Source organism: Peromyscus eremicus, chromosome 12, assembly GCF_949786415.1.
Source record: "Peromyscus eremicus chromosome 12, PerEre_H2_v1, whole genome shotgun sequence".
NCBI classification, from domain to species: Eukaryota; Metazoa; Chordata; class Mammalia; order Rodentia; family Cricetidae; genus Peromyscus; species Peromyscus eremicus.
The window spans coordinates 60,412,789-60,430,178 of NC_081428.1; the positions used below are offsets into that span (position 1 = coordinate 60,412,789).

At 48.1% G+C, this 17,390-nt stretch overlaps 1 protein-coding gene and 1 non-coding gene across 3 annotated transcripts in view; one reads left to right on the top strand and one right to left on the bottom strand.

Moving 5' to 3' along the window:
* Itgb5 (integrin subunit beta 5) overlaps positions 1–17,390 on the bottom strand; it is a 117,325-nt gene that overhangs the window by 97,800 nt on the left and 2,135 nt on the right. For both annotated transcript variants that reach the window (XM_059277248.1, XM_059277247.1), the window contains exon 2: positions 2,910–2,995. In XM_059277248.1, the coding sequence (XP_059133231.1) occupies positions 2,910–2,995 (86 nt within the window). The remainder of the gene's footprint in view (positions 1–2,909; positions 2,996–17,390) is intronic.
* LOC131923014 (U6 spliceosomal RNA) lies at positions 12,888–12,994 on the top strand. Its single transcript, XR_009382471.1, has one exon. It is a non-coding gene; the product is annotated as a U6 spliceosomal RNA (small nuclear RNA).

Genomic DNA, 17,390 nt, shown 5'->3' on the forward strand with positions numbered 1-17,390 from the left:
CGCCTGCATGTATCCCTACAGGCCCAAAGAGGGAACCAGATCTCATTACAGATGGTTTTCAGCCACCATGTGGTTGCTGGGAATTGAACTCACAACCTTTGGAAGAACAGCCAGTGCTCTTAACTGCTGAGCCATCTCTCCAGCCCGATTTACTTTCTAATTTTTGTTTGTTTGTTTGTTTTTGTTTTTGTTTTTGTTTTTCGAGACAAGGTTTCTCTGTGTAGCTTTGTGCCTTTCCTGGAACTCACTTGGTAGCCCAGGCTGGCCTCGAACTCACAGAGATCCGCCTGCCTCTGCCTCCCAAGTGCTGGGATTAAAGGCGTGCACCGCCGCCCCCCGGCTTACTTTCTAATTTTAATTATGTGTTATGTGTGTGTCTGTGTGTGTGGGTATGTGTACATGTGAGCACAGGTATCCTCAAAGCACAGAGGAGGGTGTCAGATTCCCTGCAGCTGGAGTTACAGGTGGTTGTTGCTAGCTCCCATGGGTATGGGTCCTGGGAACCAAATTTGGGTCCTCTGCAAAAGCAGTGTGTGTTCCTAACTGCTGAGCCATTTCTCAAGCCCTTGTTTTGCTCTTGACATAGGGTCCTGCCGTGTAGCCCAGGTTGGCCTCTAACCTAAGGTCCTCCTGCCTAAGCCTCCTAAGTGCTAAGATCACAGGCATGCGTCATCACACCTGGCTATATCCATCTTTTAACTAAAATCATTCCATGGAGGTTAATTATCTAATAAGCATCTGTAAGTCAAGAATCAAAACTATCCTGGGCAGCCTTGGGCCCTTTAAGATCTATTTACCCGTAGTACTCAATCCAACTTCAAAACAAACTTCATCGCTAATCGTGGCGGACTCTGGGCTCCACCTATCCTAAAACTAAGGATGCTGTAGCATCAAAAATCTATGGCAGAGCAGGGGATACAGCGCAGTTGGTGGAGCGTTGGCCTAACGCGGACTAGGTCCTGGTTTCAACACACACACACACACACACACACACACACACACACACACACACACACAGCACCACATCGACCAAGGGCGGCGGCACAGCCTGTAGTCCCAGCACTCAGTAAACGGAAGTAGGAGGATCAGAAGTCCACAGCCATCCTCACCTCCATGGGGAGCTTGAGGCCAACCTGGGCTAGAGACCCTGTCTCTGTTTCTTTTCCTGGTGCTGTGAGGAAAGACTCTAATAAAAGCAATTTAGGGGAGAAAGGGCTTACTCTAGCTCACAGTTCTGGGAACAGTCCATCACAGTTCTAGGGTGCCATGCATCAGGTGAGGAAGTCTCAGCAGCAGGGGCTTGAGGCAGCTGATCACATGACACTCACAATCACAAAGCAGAGACTGATCCAAGTATGCTCTCACTCATCTCCCCTTCTCAAGTTACACATACAGTCCAGGATCCCAGGCAGGGAATGGCTCCAACCACAGAGGGTGGGTCTTCTTCACTCAATTAATGTCATCGATTGAACTCCCCAGAGGCATGCCCAGAGACCCTGCTCTCAGGTGATCCTAGGCTCTACCAACTTAACAATTAAGACCAACTATCCCAGACCCTACAAAAGAAAAGAGGAACCCTACAGGGCTGGAGAGATGGCTCAGCCAGTAAGAGCATTCTACTCAGAGTCCCAGAACCATTGGGCAGCTCTGGCCTCTGCACTCACATGAACAAACCCACACACATACACATAGTAAATAAATAAACAAATAAATAAATAAATAAATAAATAAATAAATAAATAAATAAATGAATGAATGAATAAATAAGGGCTGGGCATGGTAGCACATGTCTTTAATTACCATCACTTGGCAGAGGCAGAGTTCTGTGAGTTTAAGGCCAGCCCAGTCTACATAGTGAGTTCCAGAATAGTCAGTCAGAGCTACATAGTGAGACCCTGTCTCTAACTAAAAATTTGAAAAGAAAAATAAATTAATAAATGAAAGTAAAGAAAAAGAAAACCTATGAAAGAGATCCCCAGCTTTGTGGCAGAGCCTGCCAGATGCTACCACCAATGTGAGCAGCAAATGTACATCTGACTTCCTTTTGTTCTGTGACTACAAAAGTCATTTAACTTGTCCATCGTAGAATGTACTGGAATCCTTTTTCCTAGGCCACAGTGGCTCAGCATAAACTTTTTTTTTAACTTCCTTTAAATGCAGAGTCGTTACTTTACATTATGGTATTTATAGACACCACTAGCCCAAGGCCTGAGTTGTTACACAAGAAACTCACTTTCCAAGCTCAGCTCTTCCTCAAAATGCTCGCCCAAAGATCAGGAGCCTACAGCAGAGTCCTCACTGGTTCCCACGTCAAAGAAAACACAATCTGGTTTCTCCGATTAACATTCAACACTACAAAGGGACCAAAACCACCAGAACCTGTGGGCTGGGGATTTAGCTCAGTGGTGGATCAGGTAGGCCCTGAACTCAATCCCCGATAAAGAAAACCAAAGTAAAGTGTGACGTAGTGAGCAACCCTGTCTACCGAGGCTAGAACATTGCTCAACGCTAACGCACTTGCCTAGGTACACAAGGCCTTCGGTTTCAGCACCACACGCAAACAAAATGAGAAAGAAAGAACCCAGAAAAGGAAGCTTTGAGATGGGCCTGCTGGCACAGGATATAATCTCAGGTTAGGAGAAGGGGAGGTTAGGAGGAATGCAAACTCAAGGCCAGAGAGCCAATTCAGAGCCAGCCCAGGCAACTTAATGAGACTGTCTCAACAACAACAAAACCCTGGAGAGGTGAGGTAGTGGGGGCTGAAGATCTAATTCTGCAGTAGAACTCTTGTAGGCAAATATCTAGAACAAGTCAGAGACATGGGAATGAGCCAGCACCTGCTCAGCATCTGAGGTCCATTTGTGTGCTGTGGGTCCCCCCCCCCTTTTCTCCCTCCCCATCACACATACCTCTTTGGAGCACCAAGCACATTCGGGGTGAATTGACAGACATTCTTCACACGAGGCGGCACTTCCGCTAGTGCATATGTTGAGCCCTTCAAAGCAAGATGAAGATACACCCATTAGTTTCCGGCCAGAAACATCATTAACGGGTCTGGAGAGATGGCTTAGTGATTAAGAGCACTGGCTGCTCTCCCAGAGGACCAGAGTTCGGTTCCCAGTACCCATATCAGGTGGGGAATTGGATGCCCTCTCCTGGCCTTTGTGCATACACACACTAATAATAATTAATAATAATAAAGCCGGGGAAGTGGTGGCGCACGCCTTTAATCCCTGCACTCGGGAGGCAGAGCCAGGCGGATCTCTGTGAGTTCGAGGCCAGCCTGGTCTACAGAGTGAGTTCCAGGACAGGCTCCAAAGCTACACAGAGAAACCCTGTCTCGAAAAACAAAACAAAACAAAAACAACAACAACATAATAATAATAGTAATAATAATAATACATCACTAATGAAGTCTGAGTCCCTAGGAGAGGGACAGGATGGGAGTCACCACTTAACAGGTGTGAGGCGGTAGAGGACTTTACAATTTTAATTCAGCACACATTCCTGATTATTAAAAAAAAGTTGGAAGCTAATATTAGAAGGAAACTTCAGAGGCAGACCAGCCTTCCCTCTTCCGTCCCACACATCTGGGGGAGAGGTCTCGACCGTGGCAGTGAGATTAAATCTGCTGCTCTCTCCCCTCCCTCCTCTGCTGCACCAACAGCACAGGAGTCCTTGGTGGAGTTGACCATGCCCGTCTTTCCCTTCCTCCCAGCAACGCACAGATGGCCTCGGGCCAAGAGCGGAGCTTGTGTGCGGCTCCGGAATTTGTCTCTGAATGAGAATGACCTAATTAGTCGCTAACAGACCCATCGGCGGCCTGGTCACTGCTTTGTAAAGAGGACAGGGAAGTGCACACCGGATGGAGGAAGAAGGTTCGAGGCTTTTCTTGGGTTTTGCTGACTTTTTTTTTTAATCTCTGACCCCGGCTCCCTATCCTCTTCCCTCAGCCTCCCAACCGCTATGATCGCAAGACTGTGTCGACACGCCTGACAAACAGTTCAGCTCTTAAGGGAGGAAAAGAAAATAAAATTAAACAGAGAATGGTGAAGGAAACACAAGGAAATAGGGGAGTGTTCGCAAGTCCCACTAAACATCATAAACATAGTTATAGAGAGAGACCCACACGACAGCTCAGTCGGTGGGTAAAGTCACCTGCCGGGCACAATGACCGAAATTCAATCTCTGGAATCCACGTACAGGGAGGGACGAGAGAGCCAACCCCGAAGTTGTCCTCTGACCTCCACATACACACGGCAGCATGCTCGCACACATGAACACACACAAAAGTAAATAAAAAATTAAAAAAAACTAATATTGTAAATAATCGGTACAGTTCTATACACTGACAGCAAGCTATCTGAAAAATAAAGAACACGATTCCATATACAACATCAAAACACAAGCCAACAACTCAGAAATAAATTTCAATAACGAAGGGGATTTCCAATCTAAAAAGAAGAAGAAGAAGAAATAAAGAAAGAAAAGAGGAGAGAGGGGCCAGAGGGAAGGCTCGGCAGTTAAGAGCAACGGCTGCTCTTGAAGAGGACCCGGCAGCCCACAACCATCCGTAATTCCACGTTTAGAAATCCAGTGCCACCTTCTGATCTCTGCAGGAACCAGGCACACAAATGGTACGTGTACGGACATGCAGCAAAACAGTCATACACGTTAAATAGGCTTTAAAAAATTGAGTGACACCGGGCAGTGATTCCAGCACTCGGGAGGCAGAGGTGGGTGAATCTCTGAGTTCAAGGCCAGCCTGGTCTACAGAGTGAGTTCCAGGACAGCCAGGGCTACACAGAGAAACCCTGTCTTGGGAGAATTTAAAAAAAAAAAAAAAATGGAGTGGCATGTGTTATACAATATTATTTTAATTAGGCAAAGATGTGTTACATTCATTTTTGCTGCAGAATATTTCTTTAACTATGTAAAGGTGTGTAGTGGGTAGCTGTTCTAGCTTTGACCTTAAAACACTGCCCCTAGTGTGACAGCAGGTAACTGCCACACCCGCCTATGACCTGCCCCTGGGGCGTGGCTGAGAGGGAACCCCTTAAGACTCGAAGTGTGTACGTGCTGGCCCCTTCTGGATACCTCATGGTCCTGGAAGCTGGATGGGAGACCAAACCAGAGTTGTCCGCTGAATAGTATCTCATCTCTCCCAGATCCTGTAACCAACCCCTATTGGCTGTAAGTTACCCCAGAAATAAATCTCTCTTGATTACCAGATAAATTACGTGGAATTACCTCATTAATTACAGTTATAAAGGTGTGTTACTTTTACTTTTGTTTATGCTGTATTTGATAATTATGTAAAGATGTGTTGCATTTGTCTCACTCTGCCTGCCTAAGGCACCTGATTGGTCTAATAAAGAGCTGAACAGCCAATAGCTAGGCAGAGAAAGGGCAGAAGGGGATGTCAGGGAGAAATAAATAGGAGAAGTCCAGGCTCCAGAGGAACAAGAGAAAGAGGAGGAGAGAATGAGGGAGACGCCCAGAGTCAGAAGCCAGGCAGCCAGTGAGAAGCAGTGAAAGTAAAATATACATACAGAAGGGAAAAAAAGTAAAAAGCCTCAAGGCAAAAGGCAGATAAAGAGAAAGAGGTTAAGTTAAAAGAACCAGCCAGAAAAGAGCTAAGCTAAGGTCAAGCATTCAAAACTAATAATAAGTCACCATGTGTCATGATTTGGGGGCTGGCTGATAGCCCAAAAGAAAAACCCTAGTACACACATGTACATGGGTTGGAAGAATGAATAATTGTTTATAGTTTTTTTTTTTTTTAATTTTATGTGCATTGATGTGAAAGTGTCAGATTCCCTGGAACTGGAGTTACAGACAGTTGTGAGCTGCCATGTGGTTGCTGGGAATTGAACCCAGGTCCTCTGGAAGAACAGCTCATGCTCTTAACCACTTAGCCATCTTTCCAGACCCTGAATAATTGTTTAAAAGACATATACTACCCAAAGGGACCTACAGAGTCATGCAGTTCCTATCCAAGTCCTATGCATTTTCCATTAAAATTGTTTTAAGAAATCCTAAAATTTATCTCAAAGAGGCGAAGCAGTCTTGAACAAAAAGAACAAAAGCTGGAGGTCCATACTCCCCAGCTTCAAATATACTACCACTCTACACTAACCAAAATGTCAGTGGGGAGGAGATGGAGACGCGGCTCCCATTGTCATCCTCAGCAACTGGAGCTCCCTAATCTTTTAGGGCCTTGACTTGGGCCAACCCAGCATTCATGCCTTCAACACTGGAAAGAATTTCAGGACTAGCCAGTTTATCAAGCAGAGTTGGGAGATTTTTATTGAAGATACTTTAATATAAGCTTAAGAAGAAAGACACACCCAAGTATAAGTATGGACTCCTCGACTGTGAGTAAGCTATAAATTGTCTTAGCATTACCAATATAGATCATTTTGGTGTCTCTCAAGGTACTTCAAGAAGTTATTGGGGGCTGGAGAGATGACTCAGCAGTTAAGAGCACTGACTGCTCTTCCAGAGGACTCGGGTTCAATTCCCAGCACCCACATGGCAGCTCACAACTGTCTGTAACTCCAAAATCTGACACCCCTCAACACAAGCATGCATGCAGACAAAACACCAAGGCAACATAAAAGAAATAAAAATAAATTATGAAAAAGAGGTTACTGAAAAGACCTTTTTTTTTTTTTTTTTTTTTGTATATGAGTGTCTTGCCTGCATGGATGGATGTGCACAGCATCCATGCCTGAGGGTGTCAGATCCCCTGGAACAAGAGTTACAGATAGTCGTTAGCCTCCATGTGGGTACTAGGACCTGAAACCTGGGTCCTCTGGAAGAGTCACAAATGCTCTTAATCACTACGCCATTGTCTCTCCAGCCCCTCTTTGTCTCTTAAATGAGAGATGCCTCTGGCGGGATCATAATCTGATAAAGGAAAACCAGAAGCCCCTAGTGTTGCACAAGGGTTTTAGAGGAAGTCCTTTCTCTGCAAATGGGGTTTCTGGTGAGATGCCTAGAAGACTGCAGGTTTGCAGATGGGAAGAGGAAAGCCTTAAGCAGCTGGTAATTGTTCTTGCTTTCCTGTGGCTTCAACCAGATTCCTGAGTGAGGGGCGCCCATCCTCCTCATGTTCCCAGAATTTTCCCTGCCTGTTTCATCCTGCCTCAAAACCAGCTCCACCTCTGCCCCTGCCCCACCCCACCCCCAAAAAAATAAAAAAGCAGATACACAGAGCAATGGAACAAAACAGAGCCCATAAAGTAAAACCTCATATTTATGGTCCACAGATTTCCAGCAATGGCGCTAACAACCACAATAAAAGCTTAGTGTCTCCAGTAAGCAGTGTGGAGACAAGTGGCCACCCATGCACAACAGGATGAAACTATACCCTTAACTCACCCCACATGCAAAAGGCAACTCAACACGGATTATAGACTCAGTGCTAGGATGTAGCTCAGCTCAGTGCTTGCCTGGTGTGCAGCAAGTTATGGGCTCCATCAACACTTCCTACGCCAGGTGAGGTGGTGCACACAGGTGCACCCAGTACTGGGGAAGAGGGAGCAAGAAGGTCAAAAGGTCAAGGTTATCCTCATCTATGCAAGTCCAAAGCTGACCTGAACTATGTAAGACCCCACCTCTCCAGGGGATGGAGAGATGAATCAGCAGTTAAAAGTTCATACTGCTCCTGCTAAAGACCCTCTTTGGTTCCCAGAACCCAGGCTGGGCAGCTCACAATCACCTATAACCTCAGCTCTAAGGAATGTGATGTCTCTGGCCTCTGAAGGCACATGCACTGAGGTGCCCATACCCGCACACATAAATATACAATTTTGTTTTATTTTTACTTTATTTTTATTTTTGCTGGGCAGGAAGGCACATGCCTTTAATCCCAACATTTGGGAGGTAGAGTCAGGCTAAATAGTGAGAACCTGCCTCAATTTTTTTTTTTAATTTAAAAATATATATAATCAATGATAAGGAAAATTTAGTCTGTACATATAATGAAATGCTAAGTTTTTAAAAGTGAAATCCAGTCATCGAAAGATAGATATTGCTGCACGCAGCAAGCTCATGGATTGTTAGTCAAAGGTACCAATTGTAGATGGGGTGAACACGTTCTAGAGACCTACTGTACAGGATGGTGACTACAGGCAGAATAATACACTGTGCGCTTGTAAACGGATAAGAAACATTTTTTTCAGGATTTATTTATTTTTTCAAATGTGCTTCCATGTCTATATACACCACATGTGTGCATCACTCATGGAAGCCAAAAGAGGGCGCCAGATTCCCCGGAACTGGAGCAACAGATGGCTGCATGTGGGTTCTGGGAACCAATTCTGAGTCCTCTGCAAGAGTAGCGAGTGCTCTTCACCACCGAGCCATCTCTTCAGCCCCAAAAGAGTCAGTCATAAATGCTCTTCTCTCTCTCTCTTTCCCTCTCTCTCTCTCTCTCTCTCTCTCTCTCTCTCTCTCTCTCTCTCTCTCTCTCTCTCTCACACACACACACACACACACACACACACACGAATAAGCAACTCTTTAGCTTGTGGTGTCATTTCATACTGTACATATACATTAAAACATCACTGTATAATGTAATCCATACTTTTTCTTTCCGATATTTGTCAATCATACCTCCAGCTGAACTGGAAAAACAAGGGAAACTGTAAAGAGTAAAAGAGAAGTATCAGAAGTATCAAAATAGAAGGGGAAAGGAACCCCAGCACTTCCCTAATTTATGGTTTTAACATTCTGCTTCTCCTCGGCCACCTGCTGCAAAAACCCACACCAACACCCTAAATGGCAAAGGAGCAGGGAACGGGGTGCAGGTGGAGCGGGTTAAGAAGGGGTGAGAAGTGACACTGCCACCCAGAGTCAGAGAGAACAGTGGCTTCTGCCAGGCGGGATCCTGACCCTGAACTCGGGACCCCTCACCCACAGCAGCTGTCCTACTGGCGCTCGCTCCCCATCTCACACTCCAGGAACTGGAGCAGAGTGCCAGCATTCCTCTCACACGGGCACCCTCTCGATGCCAGGCTGCAACCGGAGCTCACAGGGGCCAAACTTCATCCTTCACACAGGACCGTCACCGGCAGGAGGGGCCACGGGCAGGAGGAGCCACGGGGTGTGTGTGTGTGTGTGTGTGTGTGTGTGTGTGTGTGTGTGTGTGAGAGAGAGAGAGAGAGAGAGAGAGAGAGAGAGAGAGAGAGAGAGAGAGAGAGAGAGCGCTAGACAGACCAAGGTCCTAAATCTTAAGTAACAGGGGAGCAGGGGCCATGTGCCACCCCTGCTCTCTCTGACAGGGCCTTTCTATTTTGTTTTGTTTTTTGTTTTTTTCAGACAGGGTTTCTCTGTGTAGCTTTGGAGTCTGTCCTGGAACTCGCTCTGTAGACCACGCTGGCCTTGAACTCACAGAGATCTGCCTGCCCCTGCCTCCCGAGTGCTGGGACTAAAGGTGTGCGCTACCACCGCCCGGCTTCCTTTCTCCTTTTGTCTGGTTTTTTGAGATAAAAATCTCATGCAGCTGAAGCTGGCCTTGAATCCCTGATCCTCCTGCTTCAGCCTTCCCAGTGTTGGGAGTACAGGCCTGTGCCAGGTTGCCCAACTTCCTTGCCAGGTTTTGGTTTTGTTTGTTTTTCGAGACAAGGTTTCTCTGTGTAGCCTTGGCTGTCCTGGAACTCTCTTTGTAGACTAGGTTGACCTCAAACTCAGAGATTGGCCTGCCTCTGCCTCCTGAATGCTAGAGTTAAAGGCCTATGTCACCACCACCCAGTTCCTTTCCGGTTTTAAAGCAGTAATTTCCAAATAGATACCTAAGCCCTTGAGAACAGGTGTGTGCGTGGCAAAAAGTTCTGGTTTGGGCCAAATCCCCTTACCTGTCAAACTATCAGAGGGAAGGAAAAAACAGATCTAAAACAAAAGTTGCTTTTCTCTGCCTCTCCTCAACCTTATCACGTACAAATTCAACTCAAGCCCTCTGGGGTTTTTGGTGGTGGTGTTTTGTTTTGTTTTTTAAGAAAATAAGAAGCTGGGCAGTGGTGGCACACACCTTTAATCCCAGCACTCGGGAGGCAGAGGCAAGTGGATCTCTTGAGGCCAGCCTGGTCTACAAAGTGAGTTCCAGCACAACCAGGACTATACAGAGAAACCCTGTCTGGAAAAAGCTACACACGCACACACGCGCACATGCACACACATCTCTGCAATGTAAGGTAACTTCAGAGCCTAGGAGCTGGGAGTGTTCTGAGGCAAGCTAATTAAGCTGCCACATTTTGCACATGAAACCTAAGGAAAGCTGACGAAGTGACTGGGAACAAGGAGTGTTGTTGACCAGAAGGTCCACAGGGGTCTCAGTTGTCAAGCGCCGACACAGGGTGTCCATCTGGTGGTCCCTGTGCTCTCTGAGATACAGGGAGGCTGTGGCCAGCTGAGCTCCACGGAGACTGCTAACCACACCGTGGTCTGAAACGAGTCTGTGGTCAGAGCCCTCAATCAGGGTTCAGCTCAAAACCACATGAATTCACAGCTAGCACTTCTCGATTACCTGAACCCCAGGAGTTCAGGCTGAGGACCTAGGGCCTGGCAGGACAAATTCTTTTTTCTGAGCTAGGCTAGACAGTCCTCAGTCTTCTGGTCTCTCACCTCCAAAGACCTGGACTATTAATAAGAGCTCCATGACACACGGGGATACCTGGTATGACAACAGTCGAACAGCGAGCTGGGCATGGTGGCTCATGCCTGTAATCTCAGCGTTCTGGAGGTGGAGCCAGGACTGTCTGTCACAAGTGGTACAGAGTGCAAGTTCCAGGCCAGCCTGGGCTAGAGTGAGAATCTGTCTCAAAAAAAAAAAAAAAAAAAAACAACCCACAAGAAAAAACAAAAGCCGTACTGAACAGCCATAAAAACACCAAGTGACTGTGCTTTAGTAGTTATTTCTATTAATACTCCACATTCACACTCGATAATGAAGCGGTTTTACGACATTCAACTGCCCTAAAATTAGGCTGCCCTTGGGACAGATCCAGATTCCCAGACACTCTGCATTACATGTCTCCTAATCTCTGAGCCCTGGACTGGGGAGTTTGGAGCTACAGCCCTCGCCACAGGTGCTGTTCCTGGGAGCTTGAGGGGTGCCCAGCACCAGACAGCAAGCAGCTCCCCAGCCCCCATCACAGGCTGTGAGCCATGCACATCCCAGGGACAGAGTCACTTCCCTTGGCATCTCGGCTCTCCACCTATTAATATTTCAGAGTTTGGATCTGGCTGCATGAGTCACTGGCACCACTAGGCATTTTGAAACGGAAGGAAGCAATGACTGCTACGAGACCAAGCAGCCAGAGTTCACCGATGTCGCAATGTTGTGTCTAGGTCACAGAGACTGGCACTATCGGCCCGGCCGGCCAGCCTCATCTTTTCTTGGTCCTTTACAGCCAATAGTCACAGCTCAGCTTCAACTCTCTGAAGCTCTAACTTCAAGTCACGTTTGGGGTTTATTACAAAAGATGATCTAAAAATACACTCTCCTTCCAAAACTCATTGACTCAGGCCCCTCTCTCTCATCAATCATCTCCAGGCAGTCCATGTCCGGCCTATCGTTTGTCCAAGACGTGTGAAGTGTTTTTCCTAATCCAACCCTTCCTGCCCGGCCCCTCCAGAGCCAACAGCTCCAGGCAGCCCTCTGGCCTAACTTTCTGCAGGACCCTCCAGACCACCTCTGCTCCTAGCCAGCCCCTCCCTCTCATGTCTGCCCACCCTGAACTTCCAAAGTTGGATAACTGCTACTGAAGCAGACAGCCAGGGGCTGCAACTGCCTGACTCAAAACACTCCAGGAGATAACGGAAGTGAGTAAAAGCCGGTACCAAATTAGCATGACCCAGCCGGGCGGTGGTGGCGCACGCCTTTAATCCCAGCACTCGGGAGGCAGAGCCAGGCGGATCTCTATGAGTTCGAGGCCAGCCTGGTCTACAAAGTGAGTTCCAGGAAAGGCACAAAGCTACACAGAGAAACCCTGTCTCAAAAAAAAAAAAAAAAAAAAAAAATTAGCGTGACCCTTCCAGCTTGAAGGTGGCGAAACGCTGGGGTGTTTCTCCCCACCTGAACTGTGCCTTTCACATTTGTCATATAAGACACAGGGTTTCCAGCAGGGAATCCAGCAACTAAACGGTCATGTCTAAAGGTGGCCCCACAAAATTCAAGTGTGTCCTCGCAAGATGCTACCTCAGTACGTCCTATCTTCACACTGTCTTTCTGAACATCAGAAATCTACAAGACCCCAACACTAGCTTTACAGCATTTTTTTTTTTTTATTGATTGATTGGTTTGTTGGGGTCTCATAGGCCTGGATACCTTCAAAGTCACTATGTAGCCAAGGCTGGCCTCAAACTCTGGATCTAGTACCTTCCATTTTTGAAACAGTAATTCATACAATGTTATACTATGTAGCTATAAAAAAGAATGGAGACCCTGATATGAAGTTTACCCACAATGTATGGCTAAGTTAACAATAAAAAGCAACTGGGCAGTGGTGACACATGCCTTTAATCCCAGCACTTGGGAGGCAGAGGCAGGCAGATCCCTGAGTTCGAGGAGAGCCTGGACTACAGACTGAGTTCCAGGACAGCCAGGGCTGTGTAGAGAAACCCTGTCTCAAAAAATAAATAAAGAAAGAATATAATAAAATAAAACAAGATACGGAAGTATATTTAATGCTGTTTTTGAATAAAAATAGAGGATGGGTAAGCATAACATGTTATAGAAACACTGATGTATAAGGATCTAACAGGGACCATCCATGCAGGACAGGGGCCATCAGGGGACTATCCTGGGCTACTGGGTGATGAGAAAAGACAGGCATCTTCTCACCTTATCCCTCTTATACTCAGAAAAACTATGTGAGGTGCTCACCTTGACAGCACATACACTAGAACTGGAACCATACAGGGACGATTGGCATGGCCTCTGCACACGGATGGCTCACAGATACAGAAAGAGTTCCGTATTAGAGCAGACAAGAGAAATTACATAAGTGTACGACATACTCAAAACCAGGGAGGCAACTGGGGTTGGCTCAGCAAGTAAAAGGTTTCGCTGCACAAACCTAATGACCTGAACTCAATCCCCAGACGAAAGTAAACAAGCTGGATGTGGTGGCTCCCATCTGTAAGCCCAGCACTCCCAGCGTGAGACAGGAGGCAGAGACAGAATGCTCAGAAGCTCATGGGCCTCCGGCACCTCAAATACACGCCGCGGCAGGAACCAGAGAGGTGCTGCCTTAACAAGGCAGAGAGAGCCGACTCCTGAAAGTCACCCTCGCATCTCCATACATACATCCTGGCGTGCGTACGCACACTTCAATAAACGGAGAGCAGAGGCCACAGAGGTGGCTCGGTGGTGATAGCAGGTGATAGCATTTGTTATGCACGCACAAGGACATGTGTTTCAAACCCCAGAACCCACATAAAAGCTGAGTACAGCCACACACGCTTGCTGAAACCCCAGCACTGGGAGGCAGAGGCAGGCAGGCAGGCAGCTTAAACCGTGACCTTCAGGTTCAGTGAGACCCAGCCTCACTGAGAAGGAAGTCAGATAGACGGAAGGCAGTGGGGGAAAGATACCCAACGTCCTCCTCTGGCCTCTCTCTACACGTACGCTCACTGGCATGCACACACACACACACACACACACACACACACACACACACATACACACGCATGCACACGCGCACCCCTGTGCACACATACACCATGTTTTTTAAATAAAAAAGATTTTTTAACAATTATATTACTTTTAGTTGCGTGTATGGATCTGTATGTGGGTGTGTGCACATGCATGCTGATGGCCCTCAGAGGCCAAAGACATCGGATCCCTTGGAGCTGGAGTTACAGGGAGTTGTGAGCCACCTCATATGGATGCTGGGAATCAAGCTAGGGTCCTCTACAAGAGCAGCGTGTGCTCTTAACCTGGGAGCCGGCTCAGCTAAGGTAGTCGAGGCTGGGGATGTGGCTACTTGGTACAGTGTTAAACCCAGGGCTTTAAACCCGAATCTAATGATCCAGCGATGCAAAAATGGAGGATTTAGCTCAGCGCCCAGGAGGTGGAGGCAGGGATGAGTTTAAGGACCTGAGAGCTTGAGGCCAGCCTGAGATGAATGTGTCCTTGTCTCAAAAAGAGAAAGAAACAAGGAGGCAACCAGTTACCCCTAGAAAGTTCCTCCCCAAACTTAAAACTCAGCCTGATCAAGAGAAAAAACATCAGTGTCGACAAACAGGAGCAATGTCTGGAAAATAAACAAACAGCACTCTAAACTGTCAAAACCAACTAAAGCAAGGACAGACTGAACCATCACAGCCAAGAGGTGCCCAAGACAGCATGACAGTTCCATGCAATGTGGCACCCCAAATGGGATTCCAGAACAGAAAAGGGTAAAAACCCAGTCTGAGCAGTGTGGACCTTGGCTAATCAGAGTGTGTCAATATGGTTCACCCACTGAGACAGACACACAGCACTAATTAACGTAATACACTGATAATGTAAGATACTGATAACAGGGAAACTGGATGTGACGATTCAAGATGTCTAGATTTTCTAACGTTTTAAAGCCATAGGAAAGGAAGGTCATGATGAGGGTCACCCAGCCTCCCCAGCACACACAGTTCAGGGGTTGACGCAAGCCACCGGCCTTTATCATGGATTCCAGCTCAATGAATCTTGACACCTTGCAACGACGTGGTCCCCCTCCCCCAGAGTGCTCCCTCCTAACAGCAGCTGCCCATAGAGCCCCTGACTTCAAAGAGAGGCCTAGGAGGGGGAGGGGCGGTTGAGAGACACGGAGGAGGGACAGGTGAGGACAGTCAATGGAGTAAAATGCCGGAGGGAAATCAAGGAAGGAAAAAGGGACTCGGAGAACGAAGCAGCTGCTGGGGACCATGGACTGAACGGGAGACACCATGACGAGGCCTGTGGGGGTGAGGGAAGCAGCCGGACAGTAGCTACCTGGAAGACAGTCCAGGCAGGAGGCAGCATGGCCAGTGGGACCATGGGAAGTCTGAGGAGCCGGTGGTGAGAAGAGGCAGGAGGCCACGGGGCTTCCAGCAGGAGGCCACGGGGCTTCCAGCAGGACCGGAAGCCTGCAAGGCTCCAAGCCGATGGATGTGACCTGAGCAGTTTCAACAGGATTACTCTGACCGGGGGATGAAGAGTAAACCAAAGGGGTCGGAAGGGTGCAGAAGTGGCTTTGCCAGAGACAGGGAACACATCTCAACAGCTCTGGCAAGGCTGCCAAGGGATCCCGGAAGGCCGGCCCCGCGCTGCAGCACCCGGCCTCCTGGGTGAGTCAGCTGGAAGCCCTGAAGCAGCTCTTCCGGACCCAGACCTGCACCCTATCAAAGCAAAAAGAATCCTCACCAACAAATGGGTGCCTATCGCCCTGTAATGCAGCGGTTCCCAACCGTCCTAAGGCTACGAACCTTTAATACAGTCCCTCAAGTTGTGGTGACCTCCCCCCCACACACACACACACAACCACAAAATTATTTTCGCTGCTACTTCACAACTGTAATTTTTGCTACTGTTGTGAATCATTATGTAAAAAATCTCGCCGGGCGGTGGTGGCGCACGCCTTTAATCCCAGCACTCGGGAGGCAGAGCCAGGCGGATCTCTGTGAGTTCGAGGCCAGCCTGGACTACCAAGTGAGTACCAGGAAAGGCTCAAAGCTACACAGAGAAACCCTGTCTCGAAAAACCAAAAAAAAAAAATAAATAAAAAAAAATCTCTGTGTTGCCGGGCGGTGGTGGCGCACGCCTTTAATCCCAGCACTCGGGAGGCAGAGCCAGGCGGATCTCTGTGAGTTCGAGGCCAGCCTGGGCTACCAAGTGAGTTTCAGGAAAGGCGCAAAGCTACACAGAGAAACCTTGTCTCGAAAAACCAAAAAAAAAAAAAAAAACTCTGTGTTTTCCAATGGTCTCAGGCGACCCTTTTGTAAAAGGGTCCTGCGCCCCACCAGGGGGTCGTGACCCACAGGTTGAGAACCGCTGCTCCAAAGCCGCCCAATTTCCCCCTCCTGGAGAAAAGGAAAACAAACCAACCGCCCTTAGGCTTTCCAAAGCTCTCCGCCAGCCAACTGTAAACACCTGTGTAAAGACCCCAGCCCACAGCTCCAGCAGCACACAGCCTCGGACAGCCACCCTATCATTTAAGTACTGTGTGTAATTAACCCGCATTGCTGATCTTGTTAGAACTTAAGACTTGTTAAGCCATTTCCATGACCAGGCTGAAGAAGAAAAAGTTGTTACTGCGGCCGGGCAGGCACAAAGGGCGATCTGCCAAGCGACTTAGATATTTTAATTCCTCGTTGCCGCAGTAGCTAAATAAGCATGGAGAAACAAGCAGGGAGGAATACTAATTAGAGCTAATTAGACCCTGCCCTCTTCTGCCTCAGTCCCCTTCGTGAAAAGCCCCCACCGTGACTGAGGATGGTGGAGTTAAAATGTAAATCCCAGAGGGTAAATAGTTGTCTATGAACCGAGGCCCCCCTTCGTATTTCAGTGTCCTGCGCCCGGTTACCTAAAGGGAGCTGCCAATCCAGCCAAATTCCAGCAGCCCCGCCCCCACCCCGGCATCCGCCCACAGCCGCGGTGGGCCAGGGACAGGGTGAGGAGGACCGGGGCTGCCAACTTGCATTCTCTAAATGCAACAAAGGTCTCTTGGTATTCGGAGCATTCTAATTTGCAGGGCCACCCGCTAAAAGAACATTTGATTGCTTATAAAATAATAACCACGGCAGCAATCATGACTCCGGCCATGCCGCGGGGGTGAGGCCAAACTCCCCTCTCTCTGCCTTAGAGCGGAAGTGGGCATGGGAGGCCTCCTCAGTGCAACCCTTCCCTGGGTTTGTGAGATCTTGTGTGTCGGGTTCCAGCCTGGAGTCTCTTGGCCCCAGGAATAATTAAGGAGATACTCCTGGTGGGCGCGAGGGTGGGGCGGCCCAGCAAAGGCTTATTATCACAGTGAACCCCTTAAACTTAAGGTCTGTTGCCTGCCGGATTCACTCGCTGGTCTAGGAACACCCATCTGGGCACCAAACTTCACAACACCATCTCTTTCCCCAGGGAACTATGACTTTTCCTTTCTAAATTATGTTCCCGTCAGCGAGAGAAACCAACAGGAGAAAGTTCCTGCCACCTTTCAAGAAAAAAAAGGGGGTGGGCGGGGATGGCGGGACAGGAAACAGGACGAAGGTGGGTCAGCAACCCTGGGAAGCTAAGTCGAATTACCCAAATGAGCCGCTCCTTCTGACCTTGCAAAGCGCCGGCCAGGGCACGCTAAGAAGGAGGCGGTCCACCCTGGAGGCTGGTGCTCTACCACCATTTTACTGACTTTGGGGGGCGGGCGGAAGACAAA